Source organism: Hyperolius riggenbachi, chromosome 2 (genome assembly GCF_040937935.1).
Source record: "Hyperolius riggenbachi isolate aHypRig1 chromosome 2, aHypRig1.pri, whole genome shotgun sequence".
In the NCBI taxonomy this organism is placed as follows: Eukaryota; Metazoa; Chordata; class Amphibia; order Anura; family Hyperoliidae; genus Hyperolius; species Hyperolius riggenbachi.
Window position 1 is genome coordinate 406,555,260 of NC_090647.1, and position 17,561 is coordinate 406,572,820.

Consider the following 17,561-nt stretch of genomic DNA (forward strand, 5'->3'; position numbering starts at 1 on the left):
AGGTAGGTAGATGCAGTGAGGTGGGTTCACTCAACACAACAGCTAGGTATATGCAGTGAGGTGGGTTCACTCAACACAACAGCTAGGTATATGCAGTGAGGTGGGTTCACTGAACACAAAGGTAGGTAGATGCAGTGAGGTGGGTTCACTCAACACAAAGGTAGGTAGATGCAGTGAGGTGGGTTCACTGAACACAACAGCTAGGTATATGCAGTGAGGTGGGTTCACTCAACACAAAGGTAGGTAGATGCAGTGAGGTGGGTTCACTGAACACAAAGGTAGGTAGATGCAGTGAGGTGGGTTCACTCAACACAACAGCTAGGTATATGCAGTGAGGTGGGTTCACTGAACACAAAGGTAGGTAGATGCAGTGAGGTGGGTTCACTGAACACAACAGCTAGGTATATGCAGTGAGGTGGGTTCACTCAACACAAAGATAGGTAGATGCATTGAGGTGGGTTCACTGAACACAAAGGTAGGTAGATGCAGTGAGGTGGGTTCACTCAACACAACAGCTAGGTAGATGCAAGGTATATGCAGTGAGGTGGGTTCACTGAACACAAAGGTAGGTAGATGCAGTGAGGTGGGTGCACTCAACACAACAGCTAGGTATATGCAGTGAGGTGGGTTCACTGAACACAAAGGTAGGTAGATGCAGTGAGGTGGGTTCACTGAACACAAAGGTAGGTAGATGCAGTGAGGTGGGTTCACTCAACACAACAGCTAGGTATATGCAGTGAGGTGGGTTCACTGAACACAAAGGTAGGTAGATGCAGTGAGGTGGGTTCACTCAACACAAAGGTAGGTATATGCAGTGAGGTGGGTTCACTCAACACAAAGGTAGGTAGATGCAGTGATGAGGTGGGTTAAGTAAACACAACAGGTACTGGGTAGTTAGATGCAGTGAGCTGGGTTCACTGAACAGTAAAGGTACTTAAGATGCAGTGAGGTGGGTTCTCACTCAACACAACAGGTAGTTAGATGCAGTGAGGTGGCCAGGTGGGTTCTCACTTAAAAACAACAGGTAGTTAGATGCAGTGAGCTGGGTTTACTCAACACAACGCTAGGTATATGCAGTGATGAGGTGGGTTAAGTAAACACAACAGGTACTGGGTAGTTAGATGCAGTGAGCTGGGTTCACTGAACAGTAAAGGTACTTAAGATGCAGTGAGGTGGGTTCTCACTCAACACAACAGGTAGTTAGATGCAGTGAGGTGGCCAGGTGGGTTCTCACTCAACACAACAGGTAGTTAGATGCAGTGAGCTGGGTTCACTCAACACAATGCTAGGTATATGCAGTGATGAGGTGGGTTAAGTAAACACAACAGGTACTGGGTAGTTAGATGCAGTGAGCTGGTTTCACTGAACAGTAAAGGTACTTAAGATGCAGTGAGGTGGGTTCTCACTCAACACAACAGGTAGTTAGATGCAGTGAGGTGGCCAGGTGGGTTCACACTCAACACAACAGGTAGTTAAATGTAGTGAGCTGGGTTCACTCAACACAACGCTAGGTATATGCAGTGATGAGGTGGGTTAAGTAAACACAACAGGTACTGGGTAGTTAGATGCAGTGAGCTGAGTTCACTGAACAGTAAAGGTACTTAAGATGCAGTGAGGTGGGTTCACTGAACACAACAGCTAGGTATATGCAGTGAGGTGGGTTCACTGAACACAAAGGTAGGTAGATGCAGTGAGGTGGGTTCACTCAACACAAAGGTAGGTAGATGCAGTGAGGTGGGTTCACTGAACACAAAGGTAGGTATATGCAGTGAGGTGGGTTCACTCAACACAACAGCTAGGTATATGCAGTGAGGTGGGTTCACTGAACACAAAGGTAGGTAGATGCAGTGAGGTGGGTTCACTCAACACAAAGGTAGGTATATACAGTGAGGTGGGTTCACTGAACACAACAGCTAGGTATATGCAGTGAGGTGGGTTCACTGAACACAAAGGTAGGTAGATGCAGTGAGGTGGGTTCACTGAACACAACAGCTAGGTATATGCAGTGAGGTGGGTTCACTCAACACAAAGGTAGGTAGATGCAGTGAGGTGGGTTCACTCAACGCAAAGGTAGGTATATGCAGTGAGGTGGGTTCACTCAACACAACAGCTAGGTAGATGCAGTGAGTTGGGTTCACTCAACACAAAGATAGGTATATGCAGTGAGGTGGGTTCACTCAACACAACAGCTAGGTAGATGCAGTGAGGTGGGTTCACTGAACACGAAGGTAGGTAGATGCAGTGAGGTGGGTTCACTCAACACAACAGCTAGGTAGATGCAGTGAGGTGGGTTCACTGAACACAAAGGTAGGTAGATGCAGTGAGGGGGGTTCACTCAACACAACAGCTAGGTATATGCAGTGAGGTGGGTTCACTGAACACAACAGCTAAGTAGATGCAGATTCTGATTACCGGTGATCTGCAGTATCACCAATAATACAGATGCTATACCTGATTATATGGTGATCTGCAGAATCACCAATAATGCAAGTATAGCGCAACACAGTACAATCGTAAGCAAGAGGGTGCTTGGTACAATCGATTATCTCTATAGGGCACAGAAATACAACCTCCAGGCAAGCTGGAACAGCAGACAACAATAATATACAGCGTAAATACAAGTCTGTGGAAAAATCCACCACACAGTTATTCCTCAGAGGTGTGGTTACCTCTGAATGGGAACCCCATGTGTGAGATCCTCCAAAGGACGGAGTGGAGGAGTCTCAGCCTCTAGCAGCAAGGGTTTGCTAGTGGCGGTCGTCTCAAAGAGGCAAGCCTCTGATAGAACCCTACAGTGGGAGACGTTCCACTGAAGGGAGAAAGGTCAGACAAAATGAGGTTCGGCAACAGATCAGGCGGCAGCAGTACAGAAACGTGAGACAAGAGAATAGTCGGAAACCAAGCCAATAGTCGATAGCGGTACGGGCTGGCGAAGTACAAAATCAGGAAGCAGAAGAGTAGTCAAGACAGGCACAGAATCATACGCGATAAATCAAGACAGTAATAAGATGTGTATATATTGGCGATAAACCAATATATAACACAATCTCAAATACTCCTTCACAACATTTTTCAATGGCTCCTCATCCACTCCTACACCCCTCTCAGTTGGTGTTCCTCAAGGTTCCGTCCTAGGACCACTCCTGTTCTCACTCTATACTGCCTCAATTGGCAAAATCATCTCCTCCATGGGTTTCAATTATCACCTGTATGCCGACAACACCCAGATATATCTCTACACCTCAGATCTCTCCTCCTCTACCATGGACAAAGTCTCTGCCTGCCTCACATCCATTTCCTCCTGGATGGCTGCCAGGTACCTGAAGCTTAATTTGGACAAGACTGAGCTTCTAATATTCCCACCCCGCACAGCTTCACCCCTCCCAGAACTGCACGTCACTATTGAAAATACTACTATTCACCCTACCTCCCAAGCCCACAGTCTAGGCGTTACTCTGGACTCTGAACTTTCCTTTACAGCCCACATCCAAGGTATTGCCAGATCCTGCAACTTCCACCTCCGCAACATCTCCAAGATCCGCTCCTACCTGTCCCCTGACACCACTAAACTCCTTATTCATGCCCTTGTCATCTCCCGCCTAGACTACGGCAATTCTCTTTTATCCGGCCTCCCCTCTAACCGTACTGACCCACTTAAATTGGTAATGAATGCGGCAGCCAGACTGATACATTCTTCTCACCGCAGCGCCTCTACAACTCCGCTCTGTAAAGCACTACACTGGCTCCCCATCAGCTTAAGGATCAATTTCAAAATCCTGTGCTTGGCCTACAAATCAGTGCACAAGACCTGCCCAACCTACATCTCTGATCTGGTCCACAGGCACATACCAGCCCGCCCCCTCCGATCCTCCAATGACCTGCGCCTTGTCGCACCACGCATAACTCAGTCACACGCACGATTTCAGGACTTAACCAGGGCTGCCCCTACTCTCTGGAACTCTCTCCCACCAGCCGTCAGACTCGCCCCCACCTTTAATACCTTCAAACAAGCTCTCAAGACTCACCTCTTCACGCTCGCATACCCCCCTACACCAGCATCATAATATGTTCTGTTAGATCCCCTCTCAAAAGACGCACCTATTGTTTCCACCCCACCCTTTATATTGTAAGCCTCTGGCAGGGCGCTCCTCCCTAATGTATCCAGCTTGATTATGCAATCTTACTCACAACCACCCTTCTTGTAGACTCGAACAGTCTCTATCTTGACCTATGACACTGTATTGTTATCAAATCATTTGCATGATCTTGTTTTGTTGTAAGTTTCCGTATGTTCTACCTGTATGTTAACCCATTTATCTATTGTGCAGCACTGCATAATATGTTGGCGCTTTATAAATACAATAAATAATAATAATAATAATAAAATACAAGGCAGACTAGGTCTGAGTGCTGACAGGGTATCGCAAACACAGACGAAGTGTGACTGCAAAGCACTTCCTTATATACTGCCTGGGAGAGAAGTCTCCACCCCAAGCAGCAACCAATCAGAGCAGGCTAAAACGTCAGCTGACCTCTAGGTCAGCTGACACGCTTTCTAAGAGTATAAAGGCGTGTCTGGCACGCGCGCCCACCCCCTAGAGGCAAGATGGCAGGGCCCTGGAGAGCAGCATGCGGGTGAGTTTGGCGCCGAGCACTCGGAAGGTTTTGCGCAGCGGATGCGGACGAATTTCCGCATCCCGTGTTGGAAAGTCCACTTGCCAGACTGGATGCAACCTTTTTTCCGCAATCCATCCGGCGTTGCGGATTTTTTGTTACAGAACCCCTCCCTCTAGGCGTGGACTCCGGACACGTCCCATTCGGCCTGTCAGGATGAAGCTCATGAAACCGTCTCCTAAGATTATCTGCATGTTAATCGCCTGTTTTGACCCAGGCTCTTTCCTCTGGATCATACCCTCTCCAATGCTCCAAGTACTGTACTGAGCCCTGAACTCGTCTGGAGTCCAAAATCTCCTTTACTTCCCACTCGGGCTCACCATCAACCATGACAGGGTGAGGAGGGAGGGAATGCACCTGGACAGCCGGCTTCAAGAGCGACACATGAAAGGTTTTTCCCACCTTTAGGGAATGCGGCAAACTGACTCTGTAAGTCACGCGATTAACCCTTTCAGAAATTGGATATGGTCCAATATACCTGGGCCCCAGTTTCGCGGACGGCTGTCTCAGAGCTATATGCTGAGTTGACACCCAAACCTTGTCCCCTGGTTTAAACTCCCACTCCGGAGATCGGCTCTTATCTGCATGCCTCTTCTGTATGCAAAAAGCCTTTTTTAGATTTTCTCCGACCTTAGCCCAAATCCTCTTAAAAGATTCCTGCCACTCCTCCAGAACAGGGAACGGAGATGCTGTCACTGGCAAGGGAGAAAATTTGGGGGACTTCCCATTGACTATCTGAAAAGGCGCATAACCAGATGACTCATTCCTGAGATTGTTATGTGCGAATTCTGCAAATGGGAAAAAATCCGCCCACTGATGTTGGGCGTCTGCCACATAACATCTCAGGAACTGTTCTAAGGACTGATTGATCCTTTCCGTCTGACCGTTGGTCTGCGGATGGTAACCTGATGAAAAAGACAACGACATACCCATCCCCTTACAGAAGGCCCGCCAGAACCTGGAGACAAACTGGACCCCTCTGTCCGAGACCACATTTTCCGGAATACCGTGTAATTTAAAGATGTTTTGAATAAAAAGATCTGCCATTTTTTGAGCAGTAGGGAAACCACTCAAAGCCACAAAGTGGGCCATCTTACTGAATCTGTCAGTGACTACCCTTATGACAGTCTTCCCGTTAGAAACCGGAAGTTCTCCCACAAAGTCCATGAAAATGTGTGTCCATGGCTCCTGAGGGGAGGGCAGAGACTGTAAAGTTCCGACTGGAGCTAGTCGGGAGGGTTTGCTCCTGGCGCAGATGGTACAGGTTTTAAACAAATTCTCTGCAATCTGGTTGTAACGATGGCCACCAGACAGATCTACACAATAATTCTTGGGTTCTGGTAATGCCAGGATGTCCAGCATTCTTGTGTCCATGAAACAACTGCAATACTTTGGGACGCAAGAGACAAGGAACATATAGAACCCCTTCTGGTTTCCCCTCTGGAACTTCCAACTGGAAAGGGCTTAAGAGGCTAACAAGATCCTCAAAAATTTCAGTGGCTGCCAGGATGATCTCTTTTGACAGAATGCTCTCTGGGGACGGAGATGGAGCAGTCTCAGGTTCAAAACAACGAGAAAGGGCGTCTGCTTTAACGTTCTTACTCCCTGGTGTAAACGTAATTATAAAATTAAAACGGGAGAAAAAAAGAGCCCATCTAGCCTGTCTGGGGGTGAGTCTTTTAGTCTTTTCAATGTACTGTAGGTTTTTATGATCTGTGTATACGGTTATTACATGCTCTGCCCCCTCTAACCAATGGCGCCATTCCTCAAAGGCAAGCTTAATGGCCAACAATTCCCTGTTCCCAACATCATAATTTCTCTGGGCAGGGGAGAATTTTCTAGAAAAGAAAGCACAGGGATGAAGTTTGTCCTGAAGTCCTGAACGTTGAGACAACACTGCTCCCACTCCAACCTCCGAGGCATCCACCTCCACTATAAATGGATAAGCAACATCCACATGACGTAGTATGGGAGCAGAACAGAAAGCTTCTTTTAGAGAAGAAAGTGCTGCACATGCTTCTTTTGACCAATGAGAGGCATCAGCCTCCTTCTTAGTCAAGTTAGTAAGTGGAGATACCACAGAAGAGAACCCCTTGATAAACTTTCTGTAGTAGTTTGCGAATCCCAAGAATCTCTGAAGTGCTTTAAGCCCAGATGGTTGTGGCCATTCCCTTACAGCCAAGACCTTCTTGGGATCCATGGACAACCCTGTAGTGGAGATAACATATCCCAGAAAGGCAATCTCCTTTACTTCAAAAACACATTTTTCTAACTTAGCGAATAATTGATTCTCTCTACGTTTTTTCAGCACATACTTAACATGTTGACGATGTTCAGTGAGATTTTTAGAAAATATTAAGATGTCATCCAAATATACGATTACAAAGTGACCCAGTACCTCCCTGAAGATTTCGTTAACAAACTCCTCGAAGACTGCAGGAGCGTTACACAACGCAAAGGGCATCACCAAGTATTCGTAATGCCCCTTGGGAGTGTTGAATGCCGTCTTCCATTCATCTTCTTCCCTGATACGGATCAAATTGTAGGCCCCTCTTAAATCTAACTTTGTGAAGACAGATGCCTCGGAAACCTGTGTAAATAAATCATCGATTAACGGTATTGGATATCGATTTTTAATCGTGATCTTATTTAGACCCCTGTAGTCGATACATGGGCGCAAACCTCCAGCCTTTTTCTGAACGAAAAAGAATCCCGCCCCTGCAGGAGATCTCCAAGGGCGGATGAACCCTTTCTGTAAATTTTCCTGGATGTACTCATCCATGGCCAATTTTTCCGGGGATGAGAGGTTGTATAGGTGACCCCTGGGAGGCATGGTTCCTGGCTTCAAATCAATAGGACAGTCAAAAGGTCTATGGGGGGTAATTGATCTGCTGCCTTAGGACAAAAGACATCGGAATATTCCTGATATTGTGGAGGTACTCCTTCCACTTGAACCTTAGTAGAACACAAGACTATTCTCTGTAAACACTGCTGTGAACAATAAGGTGACCAAGTAGTCAACTGCCCATTCCCCCAATCAAAATGAGGAGAGTGTAATCGTAACCAAGGTAACCCTAATATCACCGTAGAGGTAGACATTTTTAAAACAAAAAACTGAATGATCTCCTTGTGCAGAGCTCCTACTTGCAGCGAGAGAGGAGGAGTCTGGCACAGTGGGGATTTTCCTTGCAAAGGGGTGTCGTAGATTGCTGTAACATACAAATGTTTTTCTACCGGAAGTACAGGGATATTTAAACTTAAAGCAAAACTTAAATCTAAAAAATTAGCAGTCGACACAGAATCCACAAATGCTGTGGTAAGAAAGTTCTGCCCTTTCCAGTTTAAGGAGCAGGGCAATAATATTTTTTCTTGTTTAGGAGGTAAAACTACTCTGCTTAGGGTGGTACCCCCAACCACACCTAAGCTAAGGAGTTTCCCGACTTCCTACCACAGTTTTGTGCAATGTGGCCCTTTTCTCCGCAGTACATGCAGAGACCCTCTTTACGTCTTCTTGACCTCTCAGCCTCCGTAAGGCGCCCCTGGCCTAGCTGCATAGGCTCCTCAGTCTCCACTGCTGCCGAGCTACAAGCACCTGAAGCCCTGGAGTACATAGGGTACCTGCCCTCTCTATTGTACCTCAAACGTCTATCTATTTTAATAGATAGTGATATAGCCTCTGGGTGATATAGTTCTGGGTGACTAACCATCACGTCCGTGACTGCCTCTGACAACCCATCTAGGTATCTATCCAGGAGGGCATACCGCTCCCATCTAGAGGAGACTGCCCACTTCCTGAACTCTGACGCGTGCTCCTCTGCTGTACTGCGTCCCTGTCTAAGGTTTTTGAGTTTACGTTCAGCCGTGGCGGCACTATCCGGATCATCATAGATGACCGCCATGGCCTTAAAAAACTCCTGGACAGAAGAAAGGGCAGGATGCTCATCAGGTAAGCCATAAGCCCAAGTCTGGGAGTCTGCATGCAACAGAGTCTTGATGAGAGTAAGTAAACAAACACACTACCAGTATATGCCGTTCAACCACCTGACATTTATTGAGAATCAAAGGTTTTTTTTACCTTGATTAATAATAGTTAAGTCTGTAAAAAAAGTTTTTAATGTAGCACACCATAATAATGCACAATTTTACATTAAACGGGGTGTTACCCCACAATGTCTCAAACAGAAAGTCTCAGGGGACCGTGCACAGACCAGAATATAACCCTCAACATGGGGAGAGGCGGGCACGGACACCTACAATGCCAAAAGATTAAAGCATCTAATATGCTAATTGCCCGTCAAACGTGTCCGCCTCACCCCATGCGCTAATATCACAGTGGGCAACAGCAATAAAAATGTGCCCCCCCAAAGCCCCCCTATGCCCCCCCGCAATCACAACACCATGCCCTGCATGCAGACATCCACATCAAGATACCAACTAACATGGGTCGTCACCCACGGAAAAAATCATGACACTTGAGAACACAGTCCATGAGAGGCATATATGAAAAATATCACACGGCAAGTCCTGCTTTCAAAATTCAATGGCATGAGATGAAGTTCCACATTAAGAAGATCGTCATAGAAAGATCACTATATTCCTTCAAGAGTCTTTTCAGACCATTTAGGGCTGGTGCACCTAGCCAGTTTGCTGTAATATAAAGTTATAGGCCTATGCGGACAAAGCAGTTCAGTATTTCAGCCAAGCCATATATCGTGACAACGAAGTTTCCATGCATGTAATACTTCACCATAATTGGATATACACATGAACTTTGCGGATATAGATGCCGTATGCACTGTTTCACATAGTTACCACCTCCTCCATTGATGCGATATGCAGTGTCCGCATGGACGGTTTTTAGCCTGCCCAACTGACCGCAGTGTCCACGATGTGTATCTGCGGGAGTATAAAACTCAGGGCCTCAGACTTGTATTACCCCGGCCAAGCGGGAGTTCAGTCCTTGGAAGTATACGCCATAATTCCGGGCACCGTGCTCCGATCCGGCGGGAGGGCAGAGGGGGGCAGAGAGGCACATCTCAGCGCGTGACGCAGGCCTACGTCGACACGTTTCGCCCCGCCCAGGGACTTCCTCAGGACGTACTGCGCAACTGCGCTGGATCACATGACCGCCTTTTATACGACCGAGAGGTCGCTTCCGCTAGAACTTCTTTTAGGCTTTCTACGCCATACTGCGCAAGTCCATTCACCTTTGTGACATCACATATTATAGATCATATGCGCAGTAGGCCTCATAGTCCACATAGCTCCCTCTGGTGGTACAAATCCATATGTGAACATCTTCTGGATCTTTTAATATATTCACATATGACCATATGTCAAACCTGCCCAATAAAAAGTTAATGCTCTGCTGACCTCTAGTGGGCATCATTCGAATAACCCCTAGTGACTTATCAAATAGCAGACAGTACTAAATCACTCCCATTCACACCATTTAAGTTATACTTTCGGGTGGCAAATAATCCCATCGCTTCCAGTTGCTGTCCATATGAGTCAAACTGTCTGTACCACATATACCAATCCTATCTGGTCCAACCTAATCGGATTATTTCAAGAACACCTTCAAATTTAGGTCCCTATTTAAACCTTTGGGATACAGTGTGTCCAGTGTATATATCCAATAACTCTCTTTCCTGTATAGTATAGAATCAGTCTTCTCAAATCTAATACTTGGATTCAGACAGTATATACCCTTAACCTTCAGCCCAAGAGGGCTGGATTCGTGAAATTCAGCAAAATGAGTAGAAATAGGAGTTTTGTCCCTTTTCTCTTCCTTAATAGAATCATTAATACTCCTAATGTGTTCCTGTATCCGGGTTTTAAACTCTCTTTTGGTTTTTCCTACATAGTATAAGCCACAAGGACACATTAGTTGATAAACTACATGCGTATTATCACAATCAATCCTACTGTTAATTTTAAACTGCTGTTTCTTGCTAGAATCATAGAATACGTCTGTTTTATCAACAAAGGGACAGACTGAGCATTTGCCACATCTTATCATCCCCTTCATCTCAGGAGAACCCCTGCCAAAGTCAGATTTATACTCAGATTGTACCAATAAATCAGACAGATTCTTGTTTCTCCTAGCAGTTAGCAACGGTCGAGGGCCCACGATTGTGGCAATCTTATCATCTTTTAGCAGTATATGCCAATATTTTTCCACAGTTTCTTTTAATCTGTCCCAATGTCCCCCAAATGTTGTAATCAATCTGGGGAAATCCTCTACTGCGTCTTTAGGCTTCTTCCTCAATAAAGTGTGTCTATCTGTATGCAGCGCTCTATATAAGGCTGATTTTAACAATTTATGTGGGTAACCCCTAGCCCTTAATCTTGCCCTCAAAGCCTGGGCTTCTTTTAGATACTCTGCTGTTGAGGAACAGTTCCTCCTAACTTGGAGGAACTGGCCAATAGGTACAGCTTTTTTCTGTGAATTCAAATGAGCACTATCATAATGTAAGAGTAAATTTCCTGCAGTTTTCTTTCTAAAGGTCCTAGTAGACAGGCCCCCATCATCCCTGGACACCTTTATATCCAAAAAATCAAGTTCATTTTCATTTATTGTGGAGGTAAGGAAAATGTTAAACCTGTTTGAGTTAAGGCTCTCTACAAAATCAAAAAAAGTCACCTTGGACTCCAATGATTTGAGAAAGGCACTCAGGCGCTAACTGAACCCCAAGGATACGATTGGATTAAAAGTCACCTTGGAGCCTGCCCAAATCAAAAAAATATCGTCCACATAACGAATCCATAGTAATACATATTTTTTATATAGGGCATGATTATAAACTATCTCCTCCTCCCAAGCCCCTAAATGGAGACAAGCATACGCAGGAGAGCAAGCCGCTCCCATGGCAACCCCCCGTTTTTGTCTATAAAATTTGCCGTCAAAAGTGAAGAAATTGTTCATCAGAATAAACTGCAAAAGGGAATCAACAAAATCATTATGGCCTTCGTTCTGAGGATAGAACCGTTCCATAAATTTAGATGTACCTTGTCTCCCAATGTCATTGGGAATGGATGTAAACAAGGATTCTACGTCCAAACTTGCAAGTAATGCATCCTGTGGGATGCTAACACTTCAATTTTTCTAAAAAGTGCATGGTGTCCAGTATAAATGATGGAAGCCTCTCCACCAATGGTTTCAATTTTTGTCAATATATTGGGCTGTTCTCTCCAGGGGGGAACCCCTTGCAGAAATAATGGGGCGTCCAGGGGGACATGCAGGATTCTTATGGACTTTGGGTAAAATATATAGCGTAGGAATAGTGTACTCAGAGACTACTAATGCTTTATATTCCTTTTCAGTCAAAATTCCATCCAGATAGCCCCATTGGAGCCTCCTGTTTAATTGATCCTTAACTTTTTCAAAAGGGTTGAAAGTAATTCTTTCGTAACAGGAGTTATCATTAAGTTGTCTGTTAATCTCATCCAGGTACATCTGTTCCGGCATGAGGACTATATTGCCTCCTTTATCGCTTTTTTTGATAACCACCCCTTTCAGGTTTTTTAGGCGTGATAGGGACTTTCTTTCAGAGTTGGTTAGATTATCCAATTGTTCAGTGGTATCTGTCCAATTGTTAATCTCTTGTACTATACACTCATTGAATAATGAAACGTACTTATTTTTCTGTATGGTAGGCATATAAGAGGATCTAGGTCTCAGACGGTTTGACTCATATGGACAGCAACTGGAAGCGATGGGATTATTTGCCACCCGAAAGTATAACTTAAATGGTGTGAATGGGAGTGATTTAGTACTGTCTGCTATTTGATAAGTCACTAGGGGTTATTCGAATTATGCCCACTAGAGGTCAGCAGAGCATTAACTTTTTATTGGGCAGGTTTGACATATGGTCATATGTGAATATATTAAAAGATCCAGAAGATGTTCACATATGGATTTGTACCACCAGAGGGAGCTATGTGGACTATGAGGCCTACTGCGCATATGATCTATAATATGTGATGTCACAAAGGTGAATGGACTTGCGCAGTATGGCGTAGAAAGCCTAAAAGAAGTTCTAGCGGAAGCGACCTCTCGGTCGTATAAAAGGCGGTCATGTGATCCAGCGCAGTTGCGCAGTACGTCCTGAGGAAGTCCCTGGGCGGGGCGAAACGCGTCGACGTAGGCCTGCGTCACGCGCTGAGATGTGCCTCTCTGCCCCCCTCTGCCCTCCCGCCGGATCGGAGCACGGTGCCCGGAATTATGGCGTATACTTCCAAGGACTGAACTCCCGCTTGGCCGGGGTAATACAAGTCTGAGGCCCTGAGTTTGATACTCCCGCAGATACACATCGTGGACACTGCGGTCAGTTGGGCAGGCTAAAAACCGTCCATGCGGACACTGCATATCGCATCAATGGAGGAGGTGGTAACTATGTGAAACAGTGCATACGGCATCTATATCCGCAAAGTTCATGTGTATATCCAATTATGGTGAAGTATTACATGCATGGAAACTTCGTTGTCACGATATATGGCTTGGCTGAAATACTGAACTGCTTTGTCCGCATAGGCCTATAACTTTATATTACAGCAAACTGGCTAGGTGCACCAGCCCTAAATGGTCTGAAAAGACTCTTGAAGGAATATAGTGATCTTTCTATGACGATCTTCTTAATGTGGAACTTCATCTCATGCCATTGAATTTTGAAAGCAGGACTTGCCGTGGGATATTTTTCATATATGCCTCTCATGGACTGTGTTCTCAAGTGTCATGATTTTTTCCGTGGGTGACGACCCATGTTAGTTGGTATCTTGATGTGGATGTCTGCATGCAGGGCATGGTGTTGTAATTGCGGGGGGGGCATAGGGGGGCTTTGGGGGGGCACATTTTTATTGCTGTTGCCCACTGTGATATTAGCGCATGGGGTGAGGCGGACACGTTTGACGGGTAATTAGCATATTAGATGCTTTAATCTTTTGGCATTGTAGGTGTCCGTGCCCGCCTCTCCCCATGTTGAGGGAATGATATGGTCAACTGGTTATATTCTGGTCTGTGCACGGTCCCCTGAGACTTTCTGTTTGAGACATTGTGGGGTAACACCCCGTTTAATGTAAAATTGTGCATTATTATGGTGTGCTACATTAAAAACTTTTTTTACAGACTTAACTATTATTAATCAAGCTAAAAAACCCTTTGATTTTCAATAAATGTCAGGTGGTTGAACGGCATATACTGGTAGTGTGTTTGTTTACTAATTCTAGGTTTTTGACCAGTGCATGTACCCACTTGTTTAGCACACCCTAGCATGTACACTTTCTGTGTAGTAGGTTCTTGATGAGAGTAACCTTCTGAGCCTCAGTTCCTGAGGACACAGGTCTCATCTGAAAGTAAGACAACACTCTGTGGCTGAAGTTCTGGAAATCTGCCCTAGCACCTGAACATTTTTCAGGAATATTCATTTTAGGCTCACTAGGAGCCGGGGTAGGTAGAACGTTAAGTGGTGGTTACAGCCTCCAGACAGTCTCAGTCAGCTGAGTAATCTGAGCCTGCTGTGCAGTCACAGTAATCTTCAGCTGTTCTAATTCTGCCCTTACGGTCTGAAGCTGATTTACCACCTCCTCCATTTCACTTCTTTATGGTCTGTGTTTATGTAACGATTGGTGTCAGCAAGCACAGATTCTGATTACCGGTGATCTGCAGTATCACCAATAATACAGATGCTATACCTGATTATATGGTGATCTGCAGAATCACCAATAATGCAAGTATAGCGTGACACAGTACAATCGTAAGTAAGAGGGTGATGGTACTAACGAGTATCTCTATAGGGCACAGAGATACAACCTCCAGGCAAGCTGGAACAGCAGACAACAATAATATACAGCGTAAATACAAGTCTGTGGAAAAATCCACCACACAGTTATTCCTCAGAGGTGTGGTTACCTCTGAATGGAAACCCTGTGTGTGAGATCCTCCAAAGGACGGAGTGGAGGAGTCTCAGCCTCTAGCAGCAAGGGTTTGCTAGTGGTGGTTGTCTCAAAGAGGCAAGCCTCTGATAGAACCCTACAGTGGGAGACGTTCCACTGAAGGGAGAAAGGTCAGACAAAATGAGGTTCGACAACAGATCAGGCGGCAGCAGTACAGAAACGTGAGACAAGAGAATAGTCGGAAACCAAGCCAATAGTCGATAACGGTACAGGCTGGCGAAGTACAAAATCAGAAAGCAGAAGAGTGGTCAAGACAGGCACAGAATCATACACGATAAATCAAGACAGTAATAAGATGTGTATATATTGGCGATAAACCAATATATAACACAATCTCAAATACAAGGCAGACTAGGTCTGAGTGTTGACACAGGGTATCGCAAACACAGACGAAGTGTGACTGCAAAGCACTTCCTTATATACTGCCTGGGAGCCTGGGAGAGAAGTCTCCACCCCAAGCAGCAACCAATCAGAGCAGGCTAAAACGTCAGCTGACCTCTAGGTCAGCTGACACACTTTCTAAGAGTATAAAGGTGTGTCTGGCGTGCCCCCCCCCCACCCTAGAGGCAAGATGGCAGAGCCCTGGAGAGCAGCATGCTGGTGAGTTTGGCGCCGAGCGCTCGGAAGGTTTTGCACAGCGGATGCGGACGAATTTCCACATCCTGTGTTGGAAAGTCCGCTTGCCGGACTGGATGCGACCTTTTTTCCGCAATCCATCCAGCGTTGCAGATTTTTCGTTACAGGTGGGTTCACTGACCACAAAGGTAGGTAGATGCAGTGAGGTGGGTTCACTCAACACAACAGCTAGGTAGATGCAGTGAGGTGAGTTCACTCAACACAACAGCTAGGTAGATGCAGTGAGGTGGGTTCCCTCAACACAACAGCTAGGTAGATGCAGTGAGGTGGGTTCACTGAATACAAAGGTAGGTAGATGCAGTGGGGTGGGTTCACTCAACACAACAGCTAGGTAGATGTAGTGAGGTGGGTTTACTGAACACAAAGGTAGGTAGATGCAGTGAGGTGGGTTCACTCAACACAACAGCTAGGTAGATGCAGGGAGGTGAGTTCACTCAACACAACAGCTAGGTAGATGCAGTGAGGTGGGTTCCCTCAACACAACAGCTAGGTAGATGCAGTGAGGTGGGTTCACTGAACACAAAGGTAGGTAGATGCAGCGAGGTGGGTTCACTCAACACAACAGCTAGGTAGATGCAGTGAGGTGGGTTTACTGAACACAAAGGTAGGTAGATGCAGTGAGGTGGGTTCACTCAACACAACAGCTAGGTATATGCAAGGTATATGCAGTGAGGTGGGTTCACTGAACACAAAGGTAGGTAGATGCAGTGAGGTGGGTTCACTCAACACAACAGCTGGGTAGATGCAGTGAGGTGGGTTCACTCAACACAACAGCTAGGTAAATGCAGTGATCAGGTGGGTTACCTAAACACAACAGGTACTAGGTAGATGCAGTACTGGGTATTACAATGTGCAGCTCCCTGTCACACACACAGGTAGTCACTGAATGTGCTGCTGGGCTGCTGGCAGTGGCACACACAATATGAATTATCAATGCTGTCTATGCAACACAAGTGTCAGTTTGACACACAGAAGAAAAAAAAAATAGATCACAAGAACAGGAGGATTAGCTCTGAAAAGAGCTGTTGAGGGGTGCTATTAAAGCAATAAGTTTCAGCCAGGAGCAAGCTAACAAGCCAAGAGCATAACTAATCTTTCCCTAGGAGAAACAATCTGCAGCAGCTTGCCCTATTCTGACTATAGCAGGCACACGAGTGAGTGTAATGGCCGCCGGAGCCTGCCTTATACTGTATAAGGTGGGGAGTGGCTCCAGGGTTGAGTGTAGCCTGATTGGCTACAATGTGCCTGCTGACTGTGATGTAGAGGGTCAAAGTTGACCCTCATAGAGCATTATGGGGCGAATCGAACTTCCGGGTGGAACCGTTCGCCAGCGAACCGTTCGGGCCATCTCTAGTGAAAAGGCTTGGAAATCAAATTGCTCTGGGATTTTCTTTGGTTCTTTTTTATATTTTTTTATGCCGATTACAAAAATACAAATATCATAAAATTGTTACTTACCTTGATTATTCATTTCCATAGTAATGCTTTCACTCGTCATTGGAAACAGAGTTACCAAGTCTTTATATTGTCCTTTGTACTTGAAGATGTGTCCACTAAGTTGTAATATAAGAGTTTCATCCCAGATTCCTACACTTGAAATGTGCCAGTGAACCACATTGGTGTGACAAAATGACAAAATTGCCTTCTCAAAAGTATTTCCATTGATAGCTGGAAATAAAAAATATTAACAAGAATTTGTAAAACTTCTTTATAATAAATAAATAATAATCATGTCATTGAATGTTCTTCCTATATGCTTGATTGAAGCCTTTGCATTATACATTTAGTTTCTATGCTAATGTTGCGTGTTGCGTGACCAGCAGACCATACTATTAAAAACTGGTAATTTGATATTACAGTTATTATATAATTAATAGGCTACTGTTCCCACCAAACTCATCCTAATACCTTCTCTCACACTAACCCTCCTATTGTCGCTACACCTAACACTATCCCCCCTACTCATGCTACACCTGACACTATCTCTCACACTACTGCTACACTTAACTCTATCCTACCTACTACCGCTGTGCCTAACAGTATCCCTCCTACTGCCGCTAGTCACTGCCACTATACGTACACTACTCCTGCTGCTTACTACTGCTGAACCTCACTGCCACTTATTCTGACAATGATAAATATAGTTGTGACTCAGTGCAATAGACACCACTCCCCTGCACGTGCCGAGCGTTAATAAGCTCCTAACCGGTGCACGGGAGAAGCTGACAGACAATAGACTCACAGCTTGCAGTTTTCCATGTGAAAGAAGTCTAAGATAAGGCTTGTTTGTTCTAAGA

General features: G+C 45.3%; 1 protein-coding gene across 1 annotated transcript in view; it reads right to left on the bottom strand.

The window, feature by feature from the left end:
• Nucleotides 1-17,561, bottom strand: part of F5 (coagulation factor V) — a 485,541-nt gene that overhangs the window by 219,910 nt on the left and 248,070 nt on the right. Inside the window, exon 12 of the mRNA XM_068269820.1 lies at nucleotides 16,723-16,932. Within this exon, the coding sequence (XP_068125921.1) occupies nucleotides 16,723-16,932 (210 nt within the window). The remainder of the gene's footprint in view (nucleotides 1-16,722; nucleotides 16,933-17,561) is intronic.